Here is a 19247-nt window from a genome sequence, read left to right as displayed (position 1 = left end):
CCAAAGAAAAAACAAATTACAAGGCAAGGGCGCTTCTGGGGTTAAACCAGTCAGTCACTCTGATAACGCATAGATCAAGTTCAAGGATAAGACTTAACATTCCACACTAAACTAGCTTTTTACCTGCCATAATGTTCTGTCTGCAGTGGACACACACATACCAACTTAACCTCCAGATTGTATCACTGTGTGTCGAAGCACCTCTCTTCTCTCACCCATGTATTTTGATTCATCCCTCATTCATGCTCATTTAGTTGCATGTAGCATACCTGCTGGGCTGCATGTAACCTACCTGCTGGGTTACATGTAGCCTACCTGCTGGGTTACATGTAGCATACCTGCTGGGCTGCATGTAACCTACCTGCTGGGTTACATGTAGCCTACCTGCTGGGTTACATGTAGCATACCTGCTGGGCTGCATGTAACCTACCTGCTGGGTTACATGTAGCCTACCTGCTGGGCTGCATGTAGTCTACCTGCTGTGCTGCATGTAACCTACCTGCTGGGTTACATGTAGCCTACCTGCTGGGCTGCATGTAGCCTACCTGCTGGGCTGCATGTAACCTACCTGCTGGGTTCATGTAGCCCAGGCCTATTCAACTGGCGGCCCGCGGGCCAGAGTTTGATATAATTATTTTTATTTTTATTTATTTTTTGGGTGGGGGACAAAGATCTATGACTGGCCCGGGAGAAGCTTTTTTATTTCATTTTTCCTTGTTTGTTACATTACAGTGTTTGATTTTCATTAGGGGTGTCACAATATATCGTCCCACGAAATTTCGCGATAGTAAAACGTCACGATATGTATCGTTGAGATGAAATCTCATATCGTGAGAAAAAAAAAAAAAAAAAAAAAAAACATTTTTTTTTTTTTTTTTTTTCAAAAGTAGACAAAGAAACGTCTTTGTTTGTTGAAGTTCAATGTGTGGAAAGTAGTTCAGTTGAACAAGTCTCTGAAGAGACACATGAGAAGTTATACAGGAGAGAAACCATTCAATTGAGTTTCTGGCAAAACTGTTTACTTGACAGGAAAAACTGAAGATGCATAAAAAATAGACTAAGAAAAGTCTTGTTGTTTGAGTTTGAAGAAAAACTGAAGATGCATAATGAGAATTTATACTGCTGAGAAACCTTTTAGTTCAAAGTAAATCTAAGTGACGGTGTAACTCATTCTATTTCAAGATAAGCCTTATCTCCAATCTCATGTTTTTTCTAGTTGTTATTGTAATAACAATTTCCCACAACAGCATGTTTTGTATTTGTGCATTTCAAATAAAATACTACTTTTCCAGTCATATATTGTCATTATTCAAGTTAAAAAAAATATTGTTAAAATCGTATCGTATCGTATCGTTATCGTGAACCCAGTATCGTGATACGTATCGTATCGTGAACTGAGTGTATCGTGACACCCCTAATTTTCATCATAATCTGATTTTCCATAATAATAATAAGTTCAGTGTTTATGCCTGTGTGTTGCTGTCTGTTGTAGTGTAAAACGACTAAAGGGAGGGTGGTTACATGAAAGTGAGTGAGAAAAGGAGAAGACACTGAATAATGACATCACAACAGTATAATCCTAATGTTGATTTAAAATTAAATATTCTTCTAAATATGGATAAAAGTCCAAAAAACATCAAATTTTCTTCTATGCTTCCCGCTAGGGCAGCGTCGAGATTCCATTCCTTACAGCACCCCCTATTTAATAATAGTTCCAGCACGGCTGCGAAAATGTGGTGGCGGGTTGTGTCAAGTGTACATATAATGGCTCGGGGTCCGGCCCCGGCCCCTTAGGTTTCTGACAATGTGGCCCCCTGAACAATTTAGTTGAATAGCCCTGATGTAGCCTACCTGCTGGGCTGCATGTAGCCTACCTGCTGGGCTGCATGTAGCCTACCTGCTGGGCTGCATGTAGACTACCTGCTGGGCTGCATGTAGCCTCCCTGCTGGGCTGCGTCTGTCTCCGTTACACAGTGAAAAGGCAGGGAATTGGCAGGGGTTACGTTCAAAAGCGTAGCAGCACCACCTCCCTCCCACCCATCAGCTGGGCTGTTTTGAAACGCCCTGATGGTGAACGCAAAGGGGAGACGTGTCTAATTACTCTAAAGCTGTGTGAAATGGGTTGGAGAATAAAGAAAGGACACTGAGTGCACGCGTGTGTCTGAGTGTGCGTGTGGGAAGGAGACACGCTGGATGTAAGCTGCAGCTGTTAAGGGCTCATCTCTGCAGCACAAAGACAGACGAGGACGTAGCAGAGAGCCACTGTTAGGAGCCAGCAGCTACAAGAGACTAAGCAGAGAGCCACTGTCAGGAGGTAGCAGCTACAAGAGACTAAGCAGAGAGCCACTGTCAGGAGCCAGCAGCTACAAGAGACTAAGCAGAGAGCCACTGTCAGGAGGTAGCAGCTGCAAGAGACTAAGCAGAGAGCCACTGTCAGGAGGTAGCAGCTACAAGAGACTAAGCAGAGAGACACTGTCAGGAGCCAGCAGCTACAAGAGACTAAGCAGAGAGCCACTGTCAGGAGCCAGCAGCTACAAGAGACTAAGCAGAGAGCCACTGTCAGGAGGTAGCAGCTACAAGAGACTAAGCAGAGAGCCACTGTCAGGAGGTAGCAGCTACAAGAGACTAAGCAGAGAGCCACTGTCAGGAGCCAGCAGCTACAAGAGACTAAGCAGAGAGCCCCTGTCAGGAGGTAGCAGCTACAAGAGACTAAGCAGAGAGCCACTGTCAGGAGGCAGCAGCTACAAGAGACTAAGCAGAGAGCCACTGTCAGGAGGTAGCAGCTACAAGAGACTAAGCAGAGAGACACTGTCAGGAGGTAGCAGCTACAAGAGACTAAGCAGAGAGATTCCAAAGACAGGGAGGGAGAAAAAAATACTCTAATCCTGAATGAAAGAGCAGAGAGACTGAGAGGAATTTAGCCTTAACCTGAATTTAGTCCATCATTCACATCAGGGTTACACTGAAATCAATCCAAATTGTATTTAGAGTGTGTTTGTCAATGTATGTGTGTACCCACACATGAAGAACAAGCACCTTTGTGCGTCCTGGTGACTCACCTGATGGCACGCGTATGACGAAGGCTCGGTGCTTCACGCGGCCGAGGCGGGTTCAAATCCGACCCGAGGTCCTTTGCGCATGTCGTCCTCTCTCTCTCTCTCCTGCCTACTGTCGCTGTAAAGGCAAAATACCCCAAAAAATAAAATCTTAAAAAAGCACCTTTGTACAGAGGTTTTCAGCTCCTTATAATGAAAACTGTTCATGAACAGCTATAGTGAATCATTTATGTATTTTACCATTGCTAATAGAATATATTGCAGTCAGTAATGAGTTATATTGAACAACTAAACCTTGTCACAGATTTATGTAAAACATTTATAGTGTTGTAGGAAATAATGGCTCAAACAAAGATTATATTGTTTACAAATATTCACAAATCTGTTCAAATACAAGTAGAATCATATGAGGCATAATGGAGATATGTGAAATGGGACACCCTGATAAGGAGCCCAGACAATAAAGCAGATAGTATTTGAAATATATGCTGTTTACTAACCTGTCTAGATTTGCAAAAAAGTGCATGTATTATACAGTAACATTTACAGACCTACAAAAACCCCTTAAGACCCTAAGAAGTACTACTAAACAGTCCAGGGTAAAAAATACCAAAATTCTCCTTTGTTCCCCACCAAAAGGGGGAATATGGATCAGTCTCTGTCCATTCGTTAGTTTGTTCGACACACTGTAATGTTGACCTGTGCCACTACGGGGCCACATTGACAATGAATGGTACTGACCCAAGACCATGGATCTATTATATTGCCCAAGACAGGAACTACTGCATCACTTGTGGGGGACAACCTGTTTACTATTCACTTATACTGGCTGACGGTGTCACCAGTGTGAGTGAGAGTGACTACTCAATAAGGAGTAACACTGCTTGGTTCTGTTTCCTTTGGTGTGTGTGTGTGGCGGCGGTGTTAAAAAGTATTTCTATTTTACTTGATTTCATTCTTTTAATGCAATTTAAATATTATTTTATATGAATTTGTCTTTTTATCTGTCTAATCTGCCTTCTAAAGCACTTTGAGCTGCATGTTGTTTATGAAAGGTGCTATAAAGATGATTATTATTATTCAATTCAGACTTTATTTAAGACACAAATCAAGGGGGTCCATAGCATAATAAAAATACATAAGAGAGCACAGCAGGTGGGTACATTGACATCTACAAACATTTGACTTGCGCTTCAGCTTCTTGGAGCAGCAGTCTCATGCTTTAAGCTTTAAAAAGCTTCATAGCCACAGAAGAAAAACTAAATTTACAAACCAACATGTTCACCTTACAAATTGGACCTTGATGGTATGCAAACACATGGAAAAATGCCCATGGATTCTGTTAACATTCGCCTACATGAAACAATGTAAGATAAATCAAGGTCCAAATGATTGCAGTAGCTTTGAATTTAGAGTAGTTTTAGAGTGTACTGCTGCTACCTATGTTCTATGTATGTTTTTATTATGTTCTACGTTTTACGCTCTATGTTTTTTGTGTTTTATGTTTTATGGGGACAACGGATGGAAATTAGCCTCGTGCTAAATCCGGCAATTTTTACACTTTTACTATGTTCCAGGTTTTACTATCTGTTCTGTGGTTTCTGTGTTCATTAATTTTGCACTGTCCCGTCCAAATAAACAAAAAAACAAAACAAACAAAAAAAATCAATAGAAACTGAGAATCATGCAGTCTTATTGAGATTGTTTTAGATTAGGGTTCCAGCCCCGAGCGCGGCCTCACCCGCAGCTCAGCTGCTGCGTGGCCTCGCCTGCTCTATTGGCATGTGCAGCACACAATTTGCCCAACTTCACAACACTGATGACATCACTCACTGATGACATCACAATTGCTCGAGTGACATCACTGATGATGTCATGGACATTATGACATCATCAGTGACATCACAATTGTTCGAGTGCCAATCACTGATGATGTCATAGACATTGTCACATAATCAGTGACATCATTACTGACCAAAATCATCACAAATCTCACAATGTGGGACCAAAAACGTGACCAAAATCGCAGACAGACAGACAGACAGACAGACAGATGCTACTTTGTCAATTTTATGTAAGATTACTTCATTCAACAGCCAATCAAAAACAATTCTCCAACAACAGACAGGTAGGTCTGTGGGTTTGTCTGTATGGTCAGTGCAGTCGTCTGTGTTCTGGTAGACCAGGGGTCAAAACCTGCTGTGCATGGGAGCTCTCCTTTGCAGTATAGTTTCTTGAAGAACAGTTACTTTAACATGTGACAGCCAGCGGTGGAAAAAGCCCTGAGAAAACCTGTCTTAAGAAGTCTGGCCTGGTGTCACAGAGAGTTGGCTTGCTGCCTGGTAGTACTGAGGCCTCAGTCATGTTTGAGGTCGTGGGTTTGAGCCTCGCACGTCCTAATATCGCTGTGTTGTTATTGTTCCTGGACCATCATTTTTTCCTAATATGGGCCAGGATGACCACGCCCTGAACTCACTTGATTGGTCGCCACACCTGCTTCTTCCTGAAAACGTGGCACATGGCACAAGTTAGTCCTGAAGCCTTTCTGTAAGAAAGCCACAGCCTGAACTCACTTGATTGGTCACTGCAACTGCTTCTTCCTGAAAACGAGCAGCAAGTAAAAAAAAAAAGGTTAAGATTAGGGGTTAGGGTGTGAAAATAGTGTAGTTCAGGGTGTCAGTGGTCTTGTGGCTTAATGGCTAAGGTGCTTGTCTTCCAATCTGTGGACTGGGGTTTGATTCCCTGTCAAACCAAACACATTTTTATAAAACATTAGGTTTAGGCAAGTACAACAACTTGGATGGGTTATACTAGTAAAAAATGATGTTCCTGGAACTATACCATCACGGTGATATCAGGACGTCCTTCGAGCCTCAGTCAGTTTTGAATCGCGGCAGCCAGAGGAAAGAGTGAAAAGTCCTGAGAAAACCTTTCTTAAGCAGTCTGACCTGGTGGCGCACACAGATGGCATCCTGCCCTGCAGTATTGAGGCCTCTGTCACTTTTGAGGTTGTGGGTTCTAGCCTAGTAACTACCTGTACATTCTAAAAGAATGTGTGTACTTTTCCCATCTGTTTATCGATGCCGTGTAAAATTTGTTCAAATGCATGTTGACAGATTACATGTGTTTAGAAACTTACAACCACTAGCAATCACAGTTATCATGCCTGCTGCTCTAAAAGAAACTTCTGGAATTGCTGAACTAGAAAGTTTACCACAAAGAGACTCAAAGCCTCAGTTTTCTGATCCAAAATCAGACACCTTGTCCATTAGGCCAGGTGGTTTGACTACTGGAACAGGGTAACTTCTTATTTATTTGCCACTAAAAAAAGGTTTTTGTTAAGTGTCTAAGAGCCCTTAGCCTCAGTCAAACCAGCCACACCTGAACAATCACACCCAGGTGGTGCTAATTAAGTGTCTTAAAGTGGTAATCCACAACAGCTGCACTGCAGCACTGGATAAAGTAATCTGAGAGAGAGAAGTCTTCCTCAAGAAACCTGGGTTACATTGTGTAACCATCCATCTCTATGCAATCTAAATCCCATAGAGATAGGTGCTTATCTCTATGCAATCTAAATCCCATAGAGATAAACACAGTGTTATTCTATAAAGTCTGGCCCGCTGACTTAAAGATGGATGCAGTCAGATTATTTAAACAATCTTTGAGCAGTTGTACCAAAGGTTTGTGGCTTTGTGTTGTTATTATGGAGGAATCTTACAAATTGGACCTTGATGGTATGCAAACACATGGAAAAATGCCCATGGATTCTGTTACCATTAGCCGCCTACATGAAACAATGTAAGATAAATCAAGGTCCAAATGATTGCAGTAGCTTTGAATTTAGAAACAGAATCATGCAGTCTTATTGAGATTGGTTTAGACTAGGGTTCCAGCCCCGAGCGCGGCCTCACCCGCAGCTAAGCTGCTGCGTCTACGTGGCCTCGCCTACTTTATTGGCATGTGCAGCACACAATTGCTCAACTTCGCATCACTGACGACATCACAATTGCTCGAGTGACATCACTGATGATGTCATGGACCTTATGACATCATCATTGACATCATTACTGACCAAAATCATCACAAATCTCACAAAAACATATCCTAAATCACAAACAGCCAAATCCTCCAAAAACAGACAGGCAGGTCTGTGGGTTTGTCTGTATGGTCAGTGCAGTGTGTTCTGGTAGACCAGGGGTCAAAACCTGCTGTGCATGGGAACCGTGCTTTGCAGTATAGAAAAATTGGTTGTTGCTGTATACCTATTGCCACTCTTATTTAAATACTAATCTTTTTGCTACCCAAAGATATGTGGACATCCTGAGGGTGACTGAGGGTCGAACCCATGACCTCAAGCGATATTTTTTTTCCCATGATGGGAAGGCTAGGCGAAGGCATGACCCGCCCCTCTCTGCCTCTGATTGGCTGACTGTACTCGGCTGCTCCCACCTTCTTTCCAGGCGAGCCAGAAGTATCTCAAACGTGAGCAGCAGGTGCAAAACAATCATTAAATCAACAAGCATTCATTATATGGAACGTTACAATTGCAAACCCTATATCTGAGTTATTTAGGCCTACTTAGCCTATTGCACAGACGTGTAATTTTTTCTTGTCATTCCAAATTTAATCACATTGTTGCTCTGATTAAGTAGAAGTACAGATTTTCGTGTAAAAAAAAAAAGACTGGTAAAGCAGAAGTACTGATTCAACTTAATTACTCAAGTAAAAGGAAAAAAGTACAGGCTCTGAAAGGTGCTCAAGTATAAAAGTAAAAGGTTTTCTGTGCAAGGCGAATAGAAACTCACGTCATATTAATATAATTCAAATACTATTCAACTTAAAAGGTCCCTTCAAAACATATTTTAAGATGCATAAAGACTATACTTTAATCTTCTAGTCTTAATCACTATGACCCACTAGCTCAGAGAGTTGGATTGCTGTCTACAGCTGCTCAGCCGACTGAGCTATTGTTTTCTACACACTGTATTCACACTGTCAATAACACGGAGCATAAAGAGTGAGACAGGTGAGATTTGTACCAGTGAGTTGAGCTAGAGTCAGGGACTGACTAAGTACCAGTGAGTTGAGCTAGAGTCAGGGACTGACTAGTCTCCTTCATCAGCTTATTTCTATCAGTGTTCAAACTACTGGTGATGATAAAGAAGGATCAATGCTGCAGCTTATAATGTGAGTACTTTTTAAGAAATTGCCTGAGGCTGGGATTGAACCAACAACCTTTGTATATTACACAACATTCACATGTTTATCTGAGTGAGCTATAATCCACTTTCTCTTAAGCTCTTATCATATTTAGTCAACCTCATCCTGATTTTATTTAGTCAAGTTTTCATCAACTAAGTGTCTAAGTATTTTCATCTCATCTTAGTCAAAGAAAACCGTAACTATTAATTAGAATTTCCAAACTTATTGTAAAGATATATTAATGTTATTCTGGAATTGTTTTAAGGTTTGAATGTGCAATACAGACACAGATGTTTAACTTCTTCTCTTCTGATTGGATCTCTTCCCAATTCGTTTTTTAGATAGGACAGTAGGCAGACAGGAAAGGTGAGGATAGAGAGAGGGGATGACATGCGGCGAAGAACCTCGGGTCGGATTTGGACCCGAGCCTCCGTCGTATGTGCTACCAGGTGAGCCACCAGGATGCACAGTATCCTGCAGTCTTTGATATGCCACCTGGACGAGATCTTTCCAGGTACTAAATCGGCTTTCACAATTTCCTCTTAATTTTTTACCATTGACCAATGAGTGTTTTAGGATATTGAACAGCAACAGCAATACATTGCGATATTTTATTTAAACTCTGCTGAATAGGGTACAGTTCACCATTCAGTTCTCAATGGATTGATTTACTGAGAACAGAGGAAATAGAATTAACAGCACAAATATTTGCTCCTCACATGTAGCTTTAATCTGCCATGTATTGACTGACCTGTGCCATTTCAACCTGTTCATTTGTGTGCACACTACATTTATACTTACACAAGTACATTTACACTGGTCTCTTGTTAGCCAAAAATTTACTGTAAATGACACATTGATTATGATTACATTATTCCCACTCATCCTGTGTTCAAGCTCACTCAGTCAAGCCTATTTCTCCAAAATAATTTGAAGCACAAGCAATGTTTCAGTTTCTGAATAAAAATAAATTTAGGATTTATCTACTAATTTTTATATATATATATATCTATCCACCCCCCCTCGGATTTTTCTCCCCAATTGTACTTGGCCAATTCCCCCTGTTGTCTCGGTCATTGCTCCACGATCAGGGGAGAGTTGTAGACTAGCACATGCTTCGTCGATTCTTTTCACCTGACAGCAAGGAGTTTTACCGGCAGGGCATAGTGCGTGGGAGGATCACGCTATTACCCCGCAGTTCTCCTCCCAGGCAACCTGACCACAGGAGGCACCAGCGCAGCAACCAGGGCTCATAACCCACCGGTTTCCCACCCACAGACACGGCCTGTATGGATGCTCGACCAAGCCGGAGGTAACATGGGGGATTGAACATACATGACCCTCACGTTGGTAAGCAGGGAATTTATTTTTAAGACCCACATAATTGGTGCTAGTCTAAAAAGATCTTTCAATCGGTGACGTTGCAAAACATTTGCAAAATACCATTTGATTAAAAGAGCAAATCTAACCATGTACACCATATTTACTGATAAATGTACAAAGCAATACACATTTTCAATTCATTTTCATGTTTACTGAATCAGCTTTACTTCCTCTAATCTGTTTTAAACTTATCTTCATCAATCATCAAACTGTCTCAACATAAAGTCCATCTCAGGATCTGAAAGTTCTTGTATGAGCTGATGAGTCCCAAAACAGGATTCATGCTCCCGTCAACTGCAGCTCAACCTTTGTTGAAGTATCTCTGAAAACGCTCTCCAAACCAGTTTTCATCACGCCAGGTCTCGTCGTCATTACTTCTTATGGAATTTATTCTTTTTCTTGTTCCTCTTGCCAGCTCCCTGTGCTGCTCTGTCTGTCATGATCTGCTGGTATTTCTTTTTGTTGTTGCTGGTAAGAGAAGGGATAGAAAGAAACAAACAGCATGTGTTATTCAATCAAAATGTGTGCTTCCTCTAAGCCTTAAAGTTGAAGGCAACGATTCACAACATGTGGGCCGCGGCCCTCTGGTGGTCCACAGAGTTATTGCAAGTGGGCAGCCAAATCATAGAGATTTTCAGTGGGCCCCCGAGTTGGAAAAGTTTGGGAACCGCTGCTTTAAGGTTTTGCAAAAGCCTTTTCTTTTGATCATTAAAAGAAAAACTTGAATATAGTGAACCTGCATAATACACCGGTCTTCCCTTTACTATACAGGGTATATGCAGGAATCCTGAAGTTAAATTCAATACATTTTAAGACCTTAAGACATTTTCTATATATTTTAAGACCTCAACGTCACCTTTGTCACAGGGGTAGAGCTCACAAGTTTCATCAGGATACAATATTATAGATTATTTGGAAAACGATACAATATTTGCTGATATCACAAAGTCTGCCACAATAAGATATCAATTCAATTCAGGGCTCTGCGGTCGATATGAGACAGTATGATGTGCCCATTTAACACTATTAGCACAACAGCTACAAAATGTTACCTCGTCAAATGGCAATTAAGACTTTTTAAGGGCCTTAATTTTCCCTAAATTGATTCATCAACTTTCAATACTACAGTTAGTGAGTAATCATGTTGGAGGGAATACTTATATATTTATATATATAATAAAAATACAGTGTGTTGGTGTATATGTGACTCTAGAGGAGGCAGGTAACATACTGCCTGAAATTGGCGTCAGCCACCAGCTCCTCAACCATGGTTCTCTTCCTCTCCTTCTTGGGAATACGGGAATGATAGAAGTCGGCTGGGTTGTCCACCACTGTACCAACCTGTAACACACACACACCAAAAACAAATGTTACTGCAATATGTTATATAGTATGGTGTTGATCGTTTAACCCTCAGAATATGTGCAAGGAACTGTTCTATTTTGACAGAGAGAAAATTTACATTTTAATAGTTACTGACCTGAAAGTACTTAGGAAATCCATCTCTGTCATTCTTCTTGTAGAACCTCTTGGAATCCATGGCGCCTCTCATTTTCAGGACTTTGAGGTCTCCTCTCAGCTCAGGAGTCAGCTCAGGAGCCTTCATGTTAAACCAGCCGTCTCCTGTCGTTTTCTTCTTCTCAGCCTGAGGAAGACATGGATGATTCATCAGAAAGCATTGTAGAAGCATGTCGCAGAGCCTCACAAGCACAGAATAGAACTAAACAGAACTAAGAAGCAGATTTTTGCAGCGAGTGCATGTATGACTAACAGTCATATTTTTGGTACTATCTGTGGATAACCTTCCATGTAATGTAACCTAATAGCAATTTATTTTGTGTAGCTGATGACATAACGTGGTAATGTGTGTAGAAGCTAAGCCAATGCTTTAAGCCACTGAGGTGCTGCACCAGGGTTAAACCTGATTGACTCACACGTTACCTTGTTTGATGAATCAAAGTCCGAGACAAACTTCATGCTTTGATACTCGTTCCATTTATTTTCTTGTTAATCCTCCTTGTTTCCATAGCATTTCCAGTAACAAAAAAACAGGTAACTTTGGTACGGCAGCAACAAGCTGCCTACCGTGGGTGTGTGAGGGTCAAAAACTGTATGCTCTTCTGGGCGGAACACCTGACCAGAATAAAGGGGTTGGTCCTTACTTATAGAGAGAGGCTCCTACAATGGCAATTGGCTCCTACAATGTGGCATTGGATTTTAGTGTTCTTGTATTTTACAACAATGTGGCATTGGATTTTAGTGTTCTTGTATTCTTGTATTTTATATTCATATTTTTTAACAGAAGATTCATGTTTTATTTCAATAGCTTCGATGTAATGTGATGCAGTGTGTCAGATTTGTCCAGTCAGTGTAGTATTAATTTAGAGTATTGATTCAGCGTCTCACATTACATGGAAATTCTATAGTGCACCATGGAAAAGTTTTGAAATGGTAATCCATGAGAATGTGTGGGGGAACCCTGAGCTAAGCACCCAACTTACTTGGTGTTTCAGTTTTAACGCTCGCTTGGCTTCACTGTATGGAGGCACTGCCTCCTTCTTTTCAAAGTCTGGACTGATCACACTCTTCTTCATCACCTGTGGGCAGGCAGACACACGTCAACACACACACACAACTACTCCCGCTCCTCAGAGATAAGAGCCAAAGTCAAAAAGGATTTGAGGAAAAAAAGAAAACGCATGAATGACACCATCTCGAGCGTTATTGAATTTACCCATCCTTGCATAACTCTAAAATTCATTGCTTATTCTGCATCACAAATCACCTTCAAAAAAGGGGAAGAAAAATCAATCAAAGTTATTTACCTCATCTTGGAGCTTCTGTTCCCTCAGTTTTTTCAGCGAACTGGCGACAGGTTTTGATTTGCTGCCATCAAAATTGATGTATAAACCCCCGAGCTCCTTCACTCTGAGGCCCGGGTCAATACGGCTGGACAACTCTTTCCTGAAACAAATTGGCACAGAGAAAATTCCTCAGGAGACGCAGTGGTGTCTCATCTCTCACTTCCACGTTCCATACGATGGGAATAGAAAATGTATTGATAAAGATGTGCGTGAAATAGAGTGTGGCCGTGCTGTCTTTACGTGCTCGGCAATTCAATATTCAAGTAATACAGATTTATTATCCCGGAGGAAAAGAAAAGAAAAATCAATGTTGACATTCCTCTGAATTAAGGAAGGCTGCCACAATGGGAGCTCAGTGGGAGAAGAATCCCTACTGCGTTCAGAGACCGGCCTTCACTCAACTTATTTCATCTACAGATTTGCATAATCTGGGCCTACAGAGAGCCGCAGAGATGACATCGTTTTGTGGGCCAACCCGGAAGTTAGCATTGCCCTGCGTTCCCTCGTCTCAAAGTCAATGGGTTTTAGGTTAGATGCCTGAAATAAGGTGTGTGGTTAACAAACGTTTATGAGACTTAGATCTTTGTATTCAGCAATATATTCATCTCAAATGAACACCGCTTTTATGACTTTTGAAGCATAAATGTGATGGCCAGAAAACGCTTCAAAAATCAAGTGGTTTTCATTTGTGAAGATGATGTTGCTGAGGGAACCCATGCTGCTGCATTTCTGGGTTGACGACTCATTCCTGAGTCACTCCTGATTCATTCACCGTTTACATTCATGTGCATGGGTGCATGTCTAATCTAGCGTGCCAATCTGAAGCTTTTGCCTCGCATACACTTACAAGTGAGGATTTTTACTGGAGAAGAGGATTTGTGCATCTTCATCATCGTCATCTGCCTCTTCGTCCACAAACTCTTCCTCGTCTTGCTCCTCCTGCTTGGCCTCCTCCCCCTTTGTGCCCGCCCCTTTCTCACTTGGACCCGCCTGGTACTGTCCGTCAGCCTCCTGCCCGGGCCGCGTGTCAATCATGAACAGTCCATCGACAGACGAAGCGGCTGCCTCGGGCTTCTTGGAAGGTCCTGCTCTCTCCTCTTCCATGGGCTCCAAATCTTCCTCCTCTTCAGAACCTTCCCTCTCCTCCTCCTCCTCCTCTTCTACCTCATCCTCGCTGCTCTCCAGCAGACTGATCGTTGTCGTCTTCTGGCTGACAATGACAGAGTTTTCCGGTTCCTGTTCAGAACAAGACTCCACATTTACCTTCTGCTCCTTGCTAGACGTTACCTGAATGGACTCAACCTCGTTGGGCTCTGCGGGGGCGAGAGGCACCTCAGTTGAGCCAACCACTGTCTGAGCATCTTCATTTAATGCACTAACCTCCATCTCCTCCTCCTCATCCCCCTCCTCCCCACCTGGCAGTGTTTCCACAGTACCATCTCCATCCACAGGCTTATCCTCCAGTCTCTCTGTCTCCTCCTCTTCCTCTCCACCTGGCAGTGTTTCCACAGTACCATCTCCATCCACAGGCTTATCCTCCAGTCTCTCTGTCTCCTCCTCTTCCTCTCCACCTGGCAGTGTTTCCACAGTACCATCCACATCCACAGGCTTATCCTCCAGTCTCTCCGTCTCCTCCTCTTCCTCTCCACCTGGCAGTGTTTCCACAGTACCATCTCCATCCACAGGCTTATCCTCCGGTCTATCTGTCTCCTCCTCTTCCTCTCCACCTGGCAGTGTTTCCACAGTACCATCTCCCTCCACAGGCTTATCCTCCAGTCTCTCTGTTTGTGATGGTTGGGCGTCCACATCACTTATTTCCATGGCGTTGTCCTTCTCTTCACTCTCCTCTGTGACTTCAGGAGTAACGGCCCTTCTACATGTTCTACATATTGTTACTGAAACTGATCGGCAAGAGGAAAGATCCAATGGCTGTGATGATGTTTCCTCCTGCACCAATTCCACATCTGAGCTGTCTCCATCCTCGTTATCAGCAGATGGCTCCCTCTGCTGGTCGCTGGCTGTTACTGCGGGCTCACCGACAGCTTGGGCTTCTTTGGTGGGACAAGGACTATCTGAAACAGCTACCGACTGACTGAGAGAGACCTGGGAATCTGCTGGAGTATCCATCACCTCAATTTCTGCAGTGATGACAATCACTCCCTTTCCATTCTCTTTTGTGTCTGTCGACTCCTGGGCAGTGGTGGTAGACGGTAATGCACTAGCAGATTCATCCATTTCCACATCAGCAGTCACAGATAGGGTCACGCTGCCGCGGCGTCCAACTTCTATCACTCCGGCTTCCTCTGGTGGAACGTCATTTGATGCAGTCACAGCTTCCTCATCTTCCTCTAAGGTTAGGGTCATATCTTCCTCCGCCAGGGTGCATTCTGGGTCAGCAATCACTGTACTTTCTAACCTAGAGCCGTTTAATTCACCCTCCTCCTCCTCCTCCTCTGCTGCCTCCGACACAGCGACCTCAGAAGCTCCGTCCAGGGCTCTAGTTCTCTCTAGACGAACACCAAGAGCCTTGGGTGAGAGCCTGGTGGATGGAGCAGCCCGACTGCTGGTCCCAGAGCCTGTGCGGCTGCTGCAAGGTGTCCCTCTGCCCCGCACAGAGCAGGGGCTGCCCAGTGGAGAATGCACATCGGTCAGGTCCGAGTCAGAGTTCACAGATGTGGGACCTGTGGACCTGGCCTTTCCCCGGCTACGAGTGCTCGTCCTCCGCGGTGTCATGCTGGGCCCAGACTCAAACCCATCAGATTCACAGGACTGGGGCTCGTGAACAACTACAGAAGCTGCCGCCTTCCCTCTTGTGGCCCTGGTACGTCGAACAACTGGGTCTGGCGACTGAGAGCCTTCTGAGACCTCGTCCAGGTGCATAGGGATGGCTCGGGTTCGCCCACTCGATCTAGTATCTCTGTCGGTGGTGGACGCGGAAACATCAGCGCCCGCGACACTGGATGTGCAGCTGTCGGCATCGGAGAGCTCAGAGTCTTCAGTTTGCCGCTTGCCTGATGACCTGGTGCGAGCGCTTTTTCTCTGACTCCTGGTGACTCTGTTGGAGTCCGACACCGCAGAGCCGCAGGACTCAACCTCGGCTGGATGCGAACTTTCCGGAAGTGCCTTCTTCCTCGTGCTCCGGCGAGCACTCTGGCCCCCTTTCGATGCAGACACCGCTGAAGAACACGATTCCACCTCAGATGCCTCTTCCTCTTGATTTGCTGAACGGCGCGGTCTCCTCTTCACCCGGGTGCGTGGGGTCGAAAGTTCGATGTCGGACACGGCGGAGCAGCAGGACTCCAGGTCTGACACGTCAGCTTCATGGGTGGAGCCCACGGGGGAGGAAGGCTGCTCTGGACTGTGGAGCCTGGACGCTCTGCTGCATCTTTTCATGGAGCATGTCTGGCTCTGGGGCGATACTGGGGATCCACCCTCGCAATCATCAGGCTGGCTGCTGGTCTCCTCTTCCTGGGCATGCTGGGTAGTACTGTCTGCTTGTTTAGCAGTGCTCCTGGTTCTGCGACCAGTGGATGGAGTGGCCTGTGTGGCAGATAAGACAAAGTCAATAATAAGGTGACATCAGCTATACAGCGAGCTGGATCTCAGGTAGCCCCATAATGTTCCGCTGTTCTCCGTTCCTCTGCGATCCACTCTAAATCAGCGCAACACGGCATTCCGTAGGGAGATTATTATATCTTTAGTCGGACACGGGTAGGAGAGCGTTGTAACAGCTCAACCCCCCCAATTTCCTTATGGAACGCCGTGTGATGCTGATTTAGAGTGGATCGCAGAGGAACGGAGAACAGCGGGACATTATCGGGCTAGATCTCGGGTAGCATCGTCTGGCATCACACTGCGTGGGTGCCGATCCTGCAAGAAAAAAAGTGTTTTAAAAGATTTGCTGTTTTGCGCTCGATTCCTAGTCGCTATCGCAGCTCGCCCTGTAGCTCACATCAGTGGCTTTTAAACATGAAGTCTGGATCATGTCTGGCTAACCAGAGCAGGATATTTTCCGGTTTTACCTTTTTAAACATGAGGGGTCTTTGTTTAGAAACAGCTGGAAATGGTCAGTATTCTCTCTGCCAGTGGGCGGGGGGGGGGGTGCGGGAGCATGCACGTTATTCCCTACAAGGCAAATAGTTGTCGTGTTGTGTGAGTCGTCGTCGGCGCTGTGCTAAATTGAAACAGCTTTAGCGAATCTTTAACCAAACTGCATTCAAAAACATGCCGTTTTAACGGAGTCCATTCCGACCACGAGGGGTGGCAATGTGCCAAAAATGTGCGCTTCCGCCTTTGTTACATAAAGCCGCCCAGTCAAAATAGTGGTCGGACCGTCGTCAATCACTGTGGGTGATTTATTTTACAAGTGCCATTCAAGTCATATCTGACTAGTTTTCAATGTATTTCTCTCCACAAAAGTTAGGCTTTTTCTGACATGGGAGCAAGCAAGCAGCGCAGCAGTAATACCGGACCTGCCTGCCTGCATAGCTGAAGCGCGTTGGGATCCCTCTACCAAACAATTCAAGCCGTTTTTGCAGCACTTGAGGAAACCGTGAGTTTGCTTGTTTAATTCGTTGATATAAGCGATTGCCCGAACGATTCATTAGTGTCACCACCTGCCCACATAACAGCTAGCCTACATGATCAGGATCATGAGCAGCCAGAGTTAAACAGCAGCCGATTTTGCGCTAATGCGGATGCTACACCGGGGACCGAGATGAATATGATTCGGACTCGCGGGAGTGCGCGTAGGCCGGCTAATTGCAGTTTAACATGCAGGCCAACCGGCTAGGAGCTGGTTATAATAGGATTCCACTGCATGTTAATAAGTGGCTATACATTGCGTGGCCTCGCCCTATTGGCGCGCACGCAATGTCTCCCTCTCTCTCTGTCTCTCTTGTGTGTTTGTGTGTGTGTGTGTGTGTGTGTGTGTGTCAATCAGTGATGTCACAACAATGCCTATGTATGATCACTGATGACATCATCAGTGATGGTATGACATAATTGATGACATCACTGACTCCCTATGACATCATCAGTTGCCTCAATTGCTCAAGTGACATCACTGATGACATCACTTATGACATTATCAGTGATTTATGACAACAATTGAAACAGATAACAGAGAAACATTGCCCACATGCTCCCTTTTATAATATAAGGATAAGGATGGATGGCTGCCACTCCTCTTTCCTCTTAACCTGTGCAGCGAAACCCTTAACAGGGCTTACATTTTAGAGCTCAGACAAAGCAGCAATATAGCACATAGAAACAGTTTCAGATTTAAGTGATGGGGTTAGAAACAAAATAAAATGTATTTGAATTCCCTGTGTGCAGCCCTTGATACAACCCCCTATAGTTCCACCTATAACGTTAACGTAATCGTTACTCAGGAATTAATTAGCCAAGTGATTATTCAACGAAATTGTAATCTTATGCAGTCTTGATAACAGGCCATCCACCTATTCAGCATTTTGTCCAGCCATTTACTTTTCCATTCGTTATCTAAACACAAAATTATGTTTACAAACTATAAGTGCGACCATGTCAGTCTGAGTGGACACTCTGCCACGTGAGAGCAGCTGAACAGACACGCGTCAGGCTCTGCTCGCCGCTAACTTACGTTACTTAGTTTATATATGAGCTGTGTACATCTAGACCACATGGGAAACGTCTCATTCTCATACTTACTTGCTCAGCAGAGGATTGTTCGGAATTTGTTTTAGTCGGGGAGTGAACACGCACTCCTCTCCTGGTGGCCACCATCTTGCTGCTACTACTTGTTCAGTCAGCAACAATAAGACGAGTAAAATTAAGCATTTCCGGGGCCGTTTTTCAAAGTAAAATAATCTTTTTACGCGTTATTACGAAACCCACCGCAGTTAAGCCAAAACCACGCCCTGTGCCCGCCTACGCAGCAGTCAAGCGCCGGGATTGGCCAGGCGCCCATGCTCACGAATCCTCTTCCCTGTTCCACAGCTTGGAATCCATGTCGAGACGAGAAGCAACAGTTAACTTTATTTACTTTTTTTAGATGGTTTTAAAATGTTTTATGCAGCTTCCAACTTCATCCAGCCTGCAGTACCAACAGTTTAACAGCCAGTGTTTATATTCAGCATCCCAACAGTTGCATGTTTAAATTTATTATTATATGCCTATACGAGGGCTCAGCATGACTTCACTTGCCACCCAGAAATGCGGAACCCCGCGGAGTAGCGCAATGTTGATGTCTGATTAGGAACCATTCTAGTAGGAACTGAAGTTGCATGCATGTTTTCAGCCGGAACTTTTTTGGTTGTAGCCTTCCTGTCTGACCATGTGAGTTCCTGAGTTTAAGCCGCTTAACAATTGTTAAGCCTGAGTTAACCTTGTTTCAAGGGGTATGTTTAAAAATCGATTGTGTGTTAAAAGCTTGTGTTATGTTTTGATTGGTGTTAATATATTACAGTAATTTATTTTCAATGTCCGCTATCAAGAGCAATTTGGTTAATAAAATCGCTGGGCTGGGCGCAGTGTTTGTGGTGTGGGAAATGTGTTAAAAGTTTGTATTACGTTTTCATTAGCGTTAATAGCGTCAATGTCCGCTATCAAGAGCAATTTCAGTTGGTTAATGAAATCGCTGGGCTGCGTCATGCAGTGTTTGTGGTGTGGGAGCAATGTGTGGGAGATTCCAGCTGTCAAAAGAAGACAAAAGACTTGCTCCTGGCCAATCCCGGCGCTTGACTGCTGCGTAGGCGGGCAC

At 44.0% G+C, this 19247-nt stretch overlaps 1 protein-coding gene across 1 annotated transcript; it reads right to left on the bottom strand.

Annotated features, from left to right (window-relative positions):
* Nucleotides 1-8896: 8896 nt before the first annotated feature.
* Nucleotides 8897-18271, bottom strand: dnttip2 (deoxynucleotidyltransferase, terminal, interacting protein 2; the record flags this gene model as incomplete). The annotated part of the gene is made up of 7 exons (XM_083647560.1): nucleotides 8897-10109; nucleotides 10873-10982; nucleotides 11122-11286; nucleotides 12143-12238; nucleotides 12467-12605; nucleotides 13353-16045; nucleotides 18197-18271. The coding sequence occupies 7 exons, from the start codon at nucleotides 18269-18271 to the stop codon at nucleotides 10013-10015; spliced, it is 3375 nt and encodes a 1124-aa protein (XP_083503686.1). The 3' UTR covers nucleotides 8897-10012.
* Between the last annotated feature and the right edge of the window lie 976 nt (nucleotides 18272-19247).

This window comes from Poromitra crassiceps, assembly GCF_964638095.1.
Source record: "Poromitra crassiceps genome assembly, chromosome: 12".
Lineage (NCBI taxonomy): Eukaryota > Metazoa > Chordata > Actinopteri > Beryciformes > Melamphaidae > Poromitra > Poromitra crassiceps.
The sequence above is the reverse complement of the archived record's forward strand: the minus strand, read 5'-3'. Positions and strand labels throughout refer to the sequence as shown.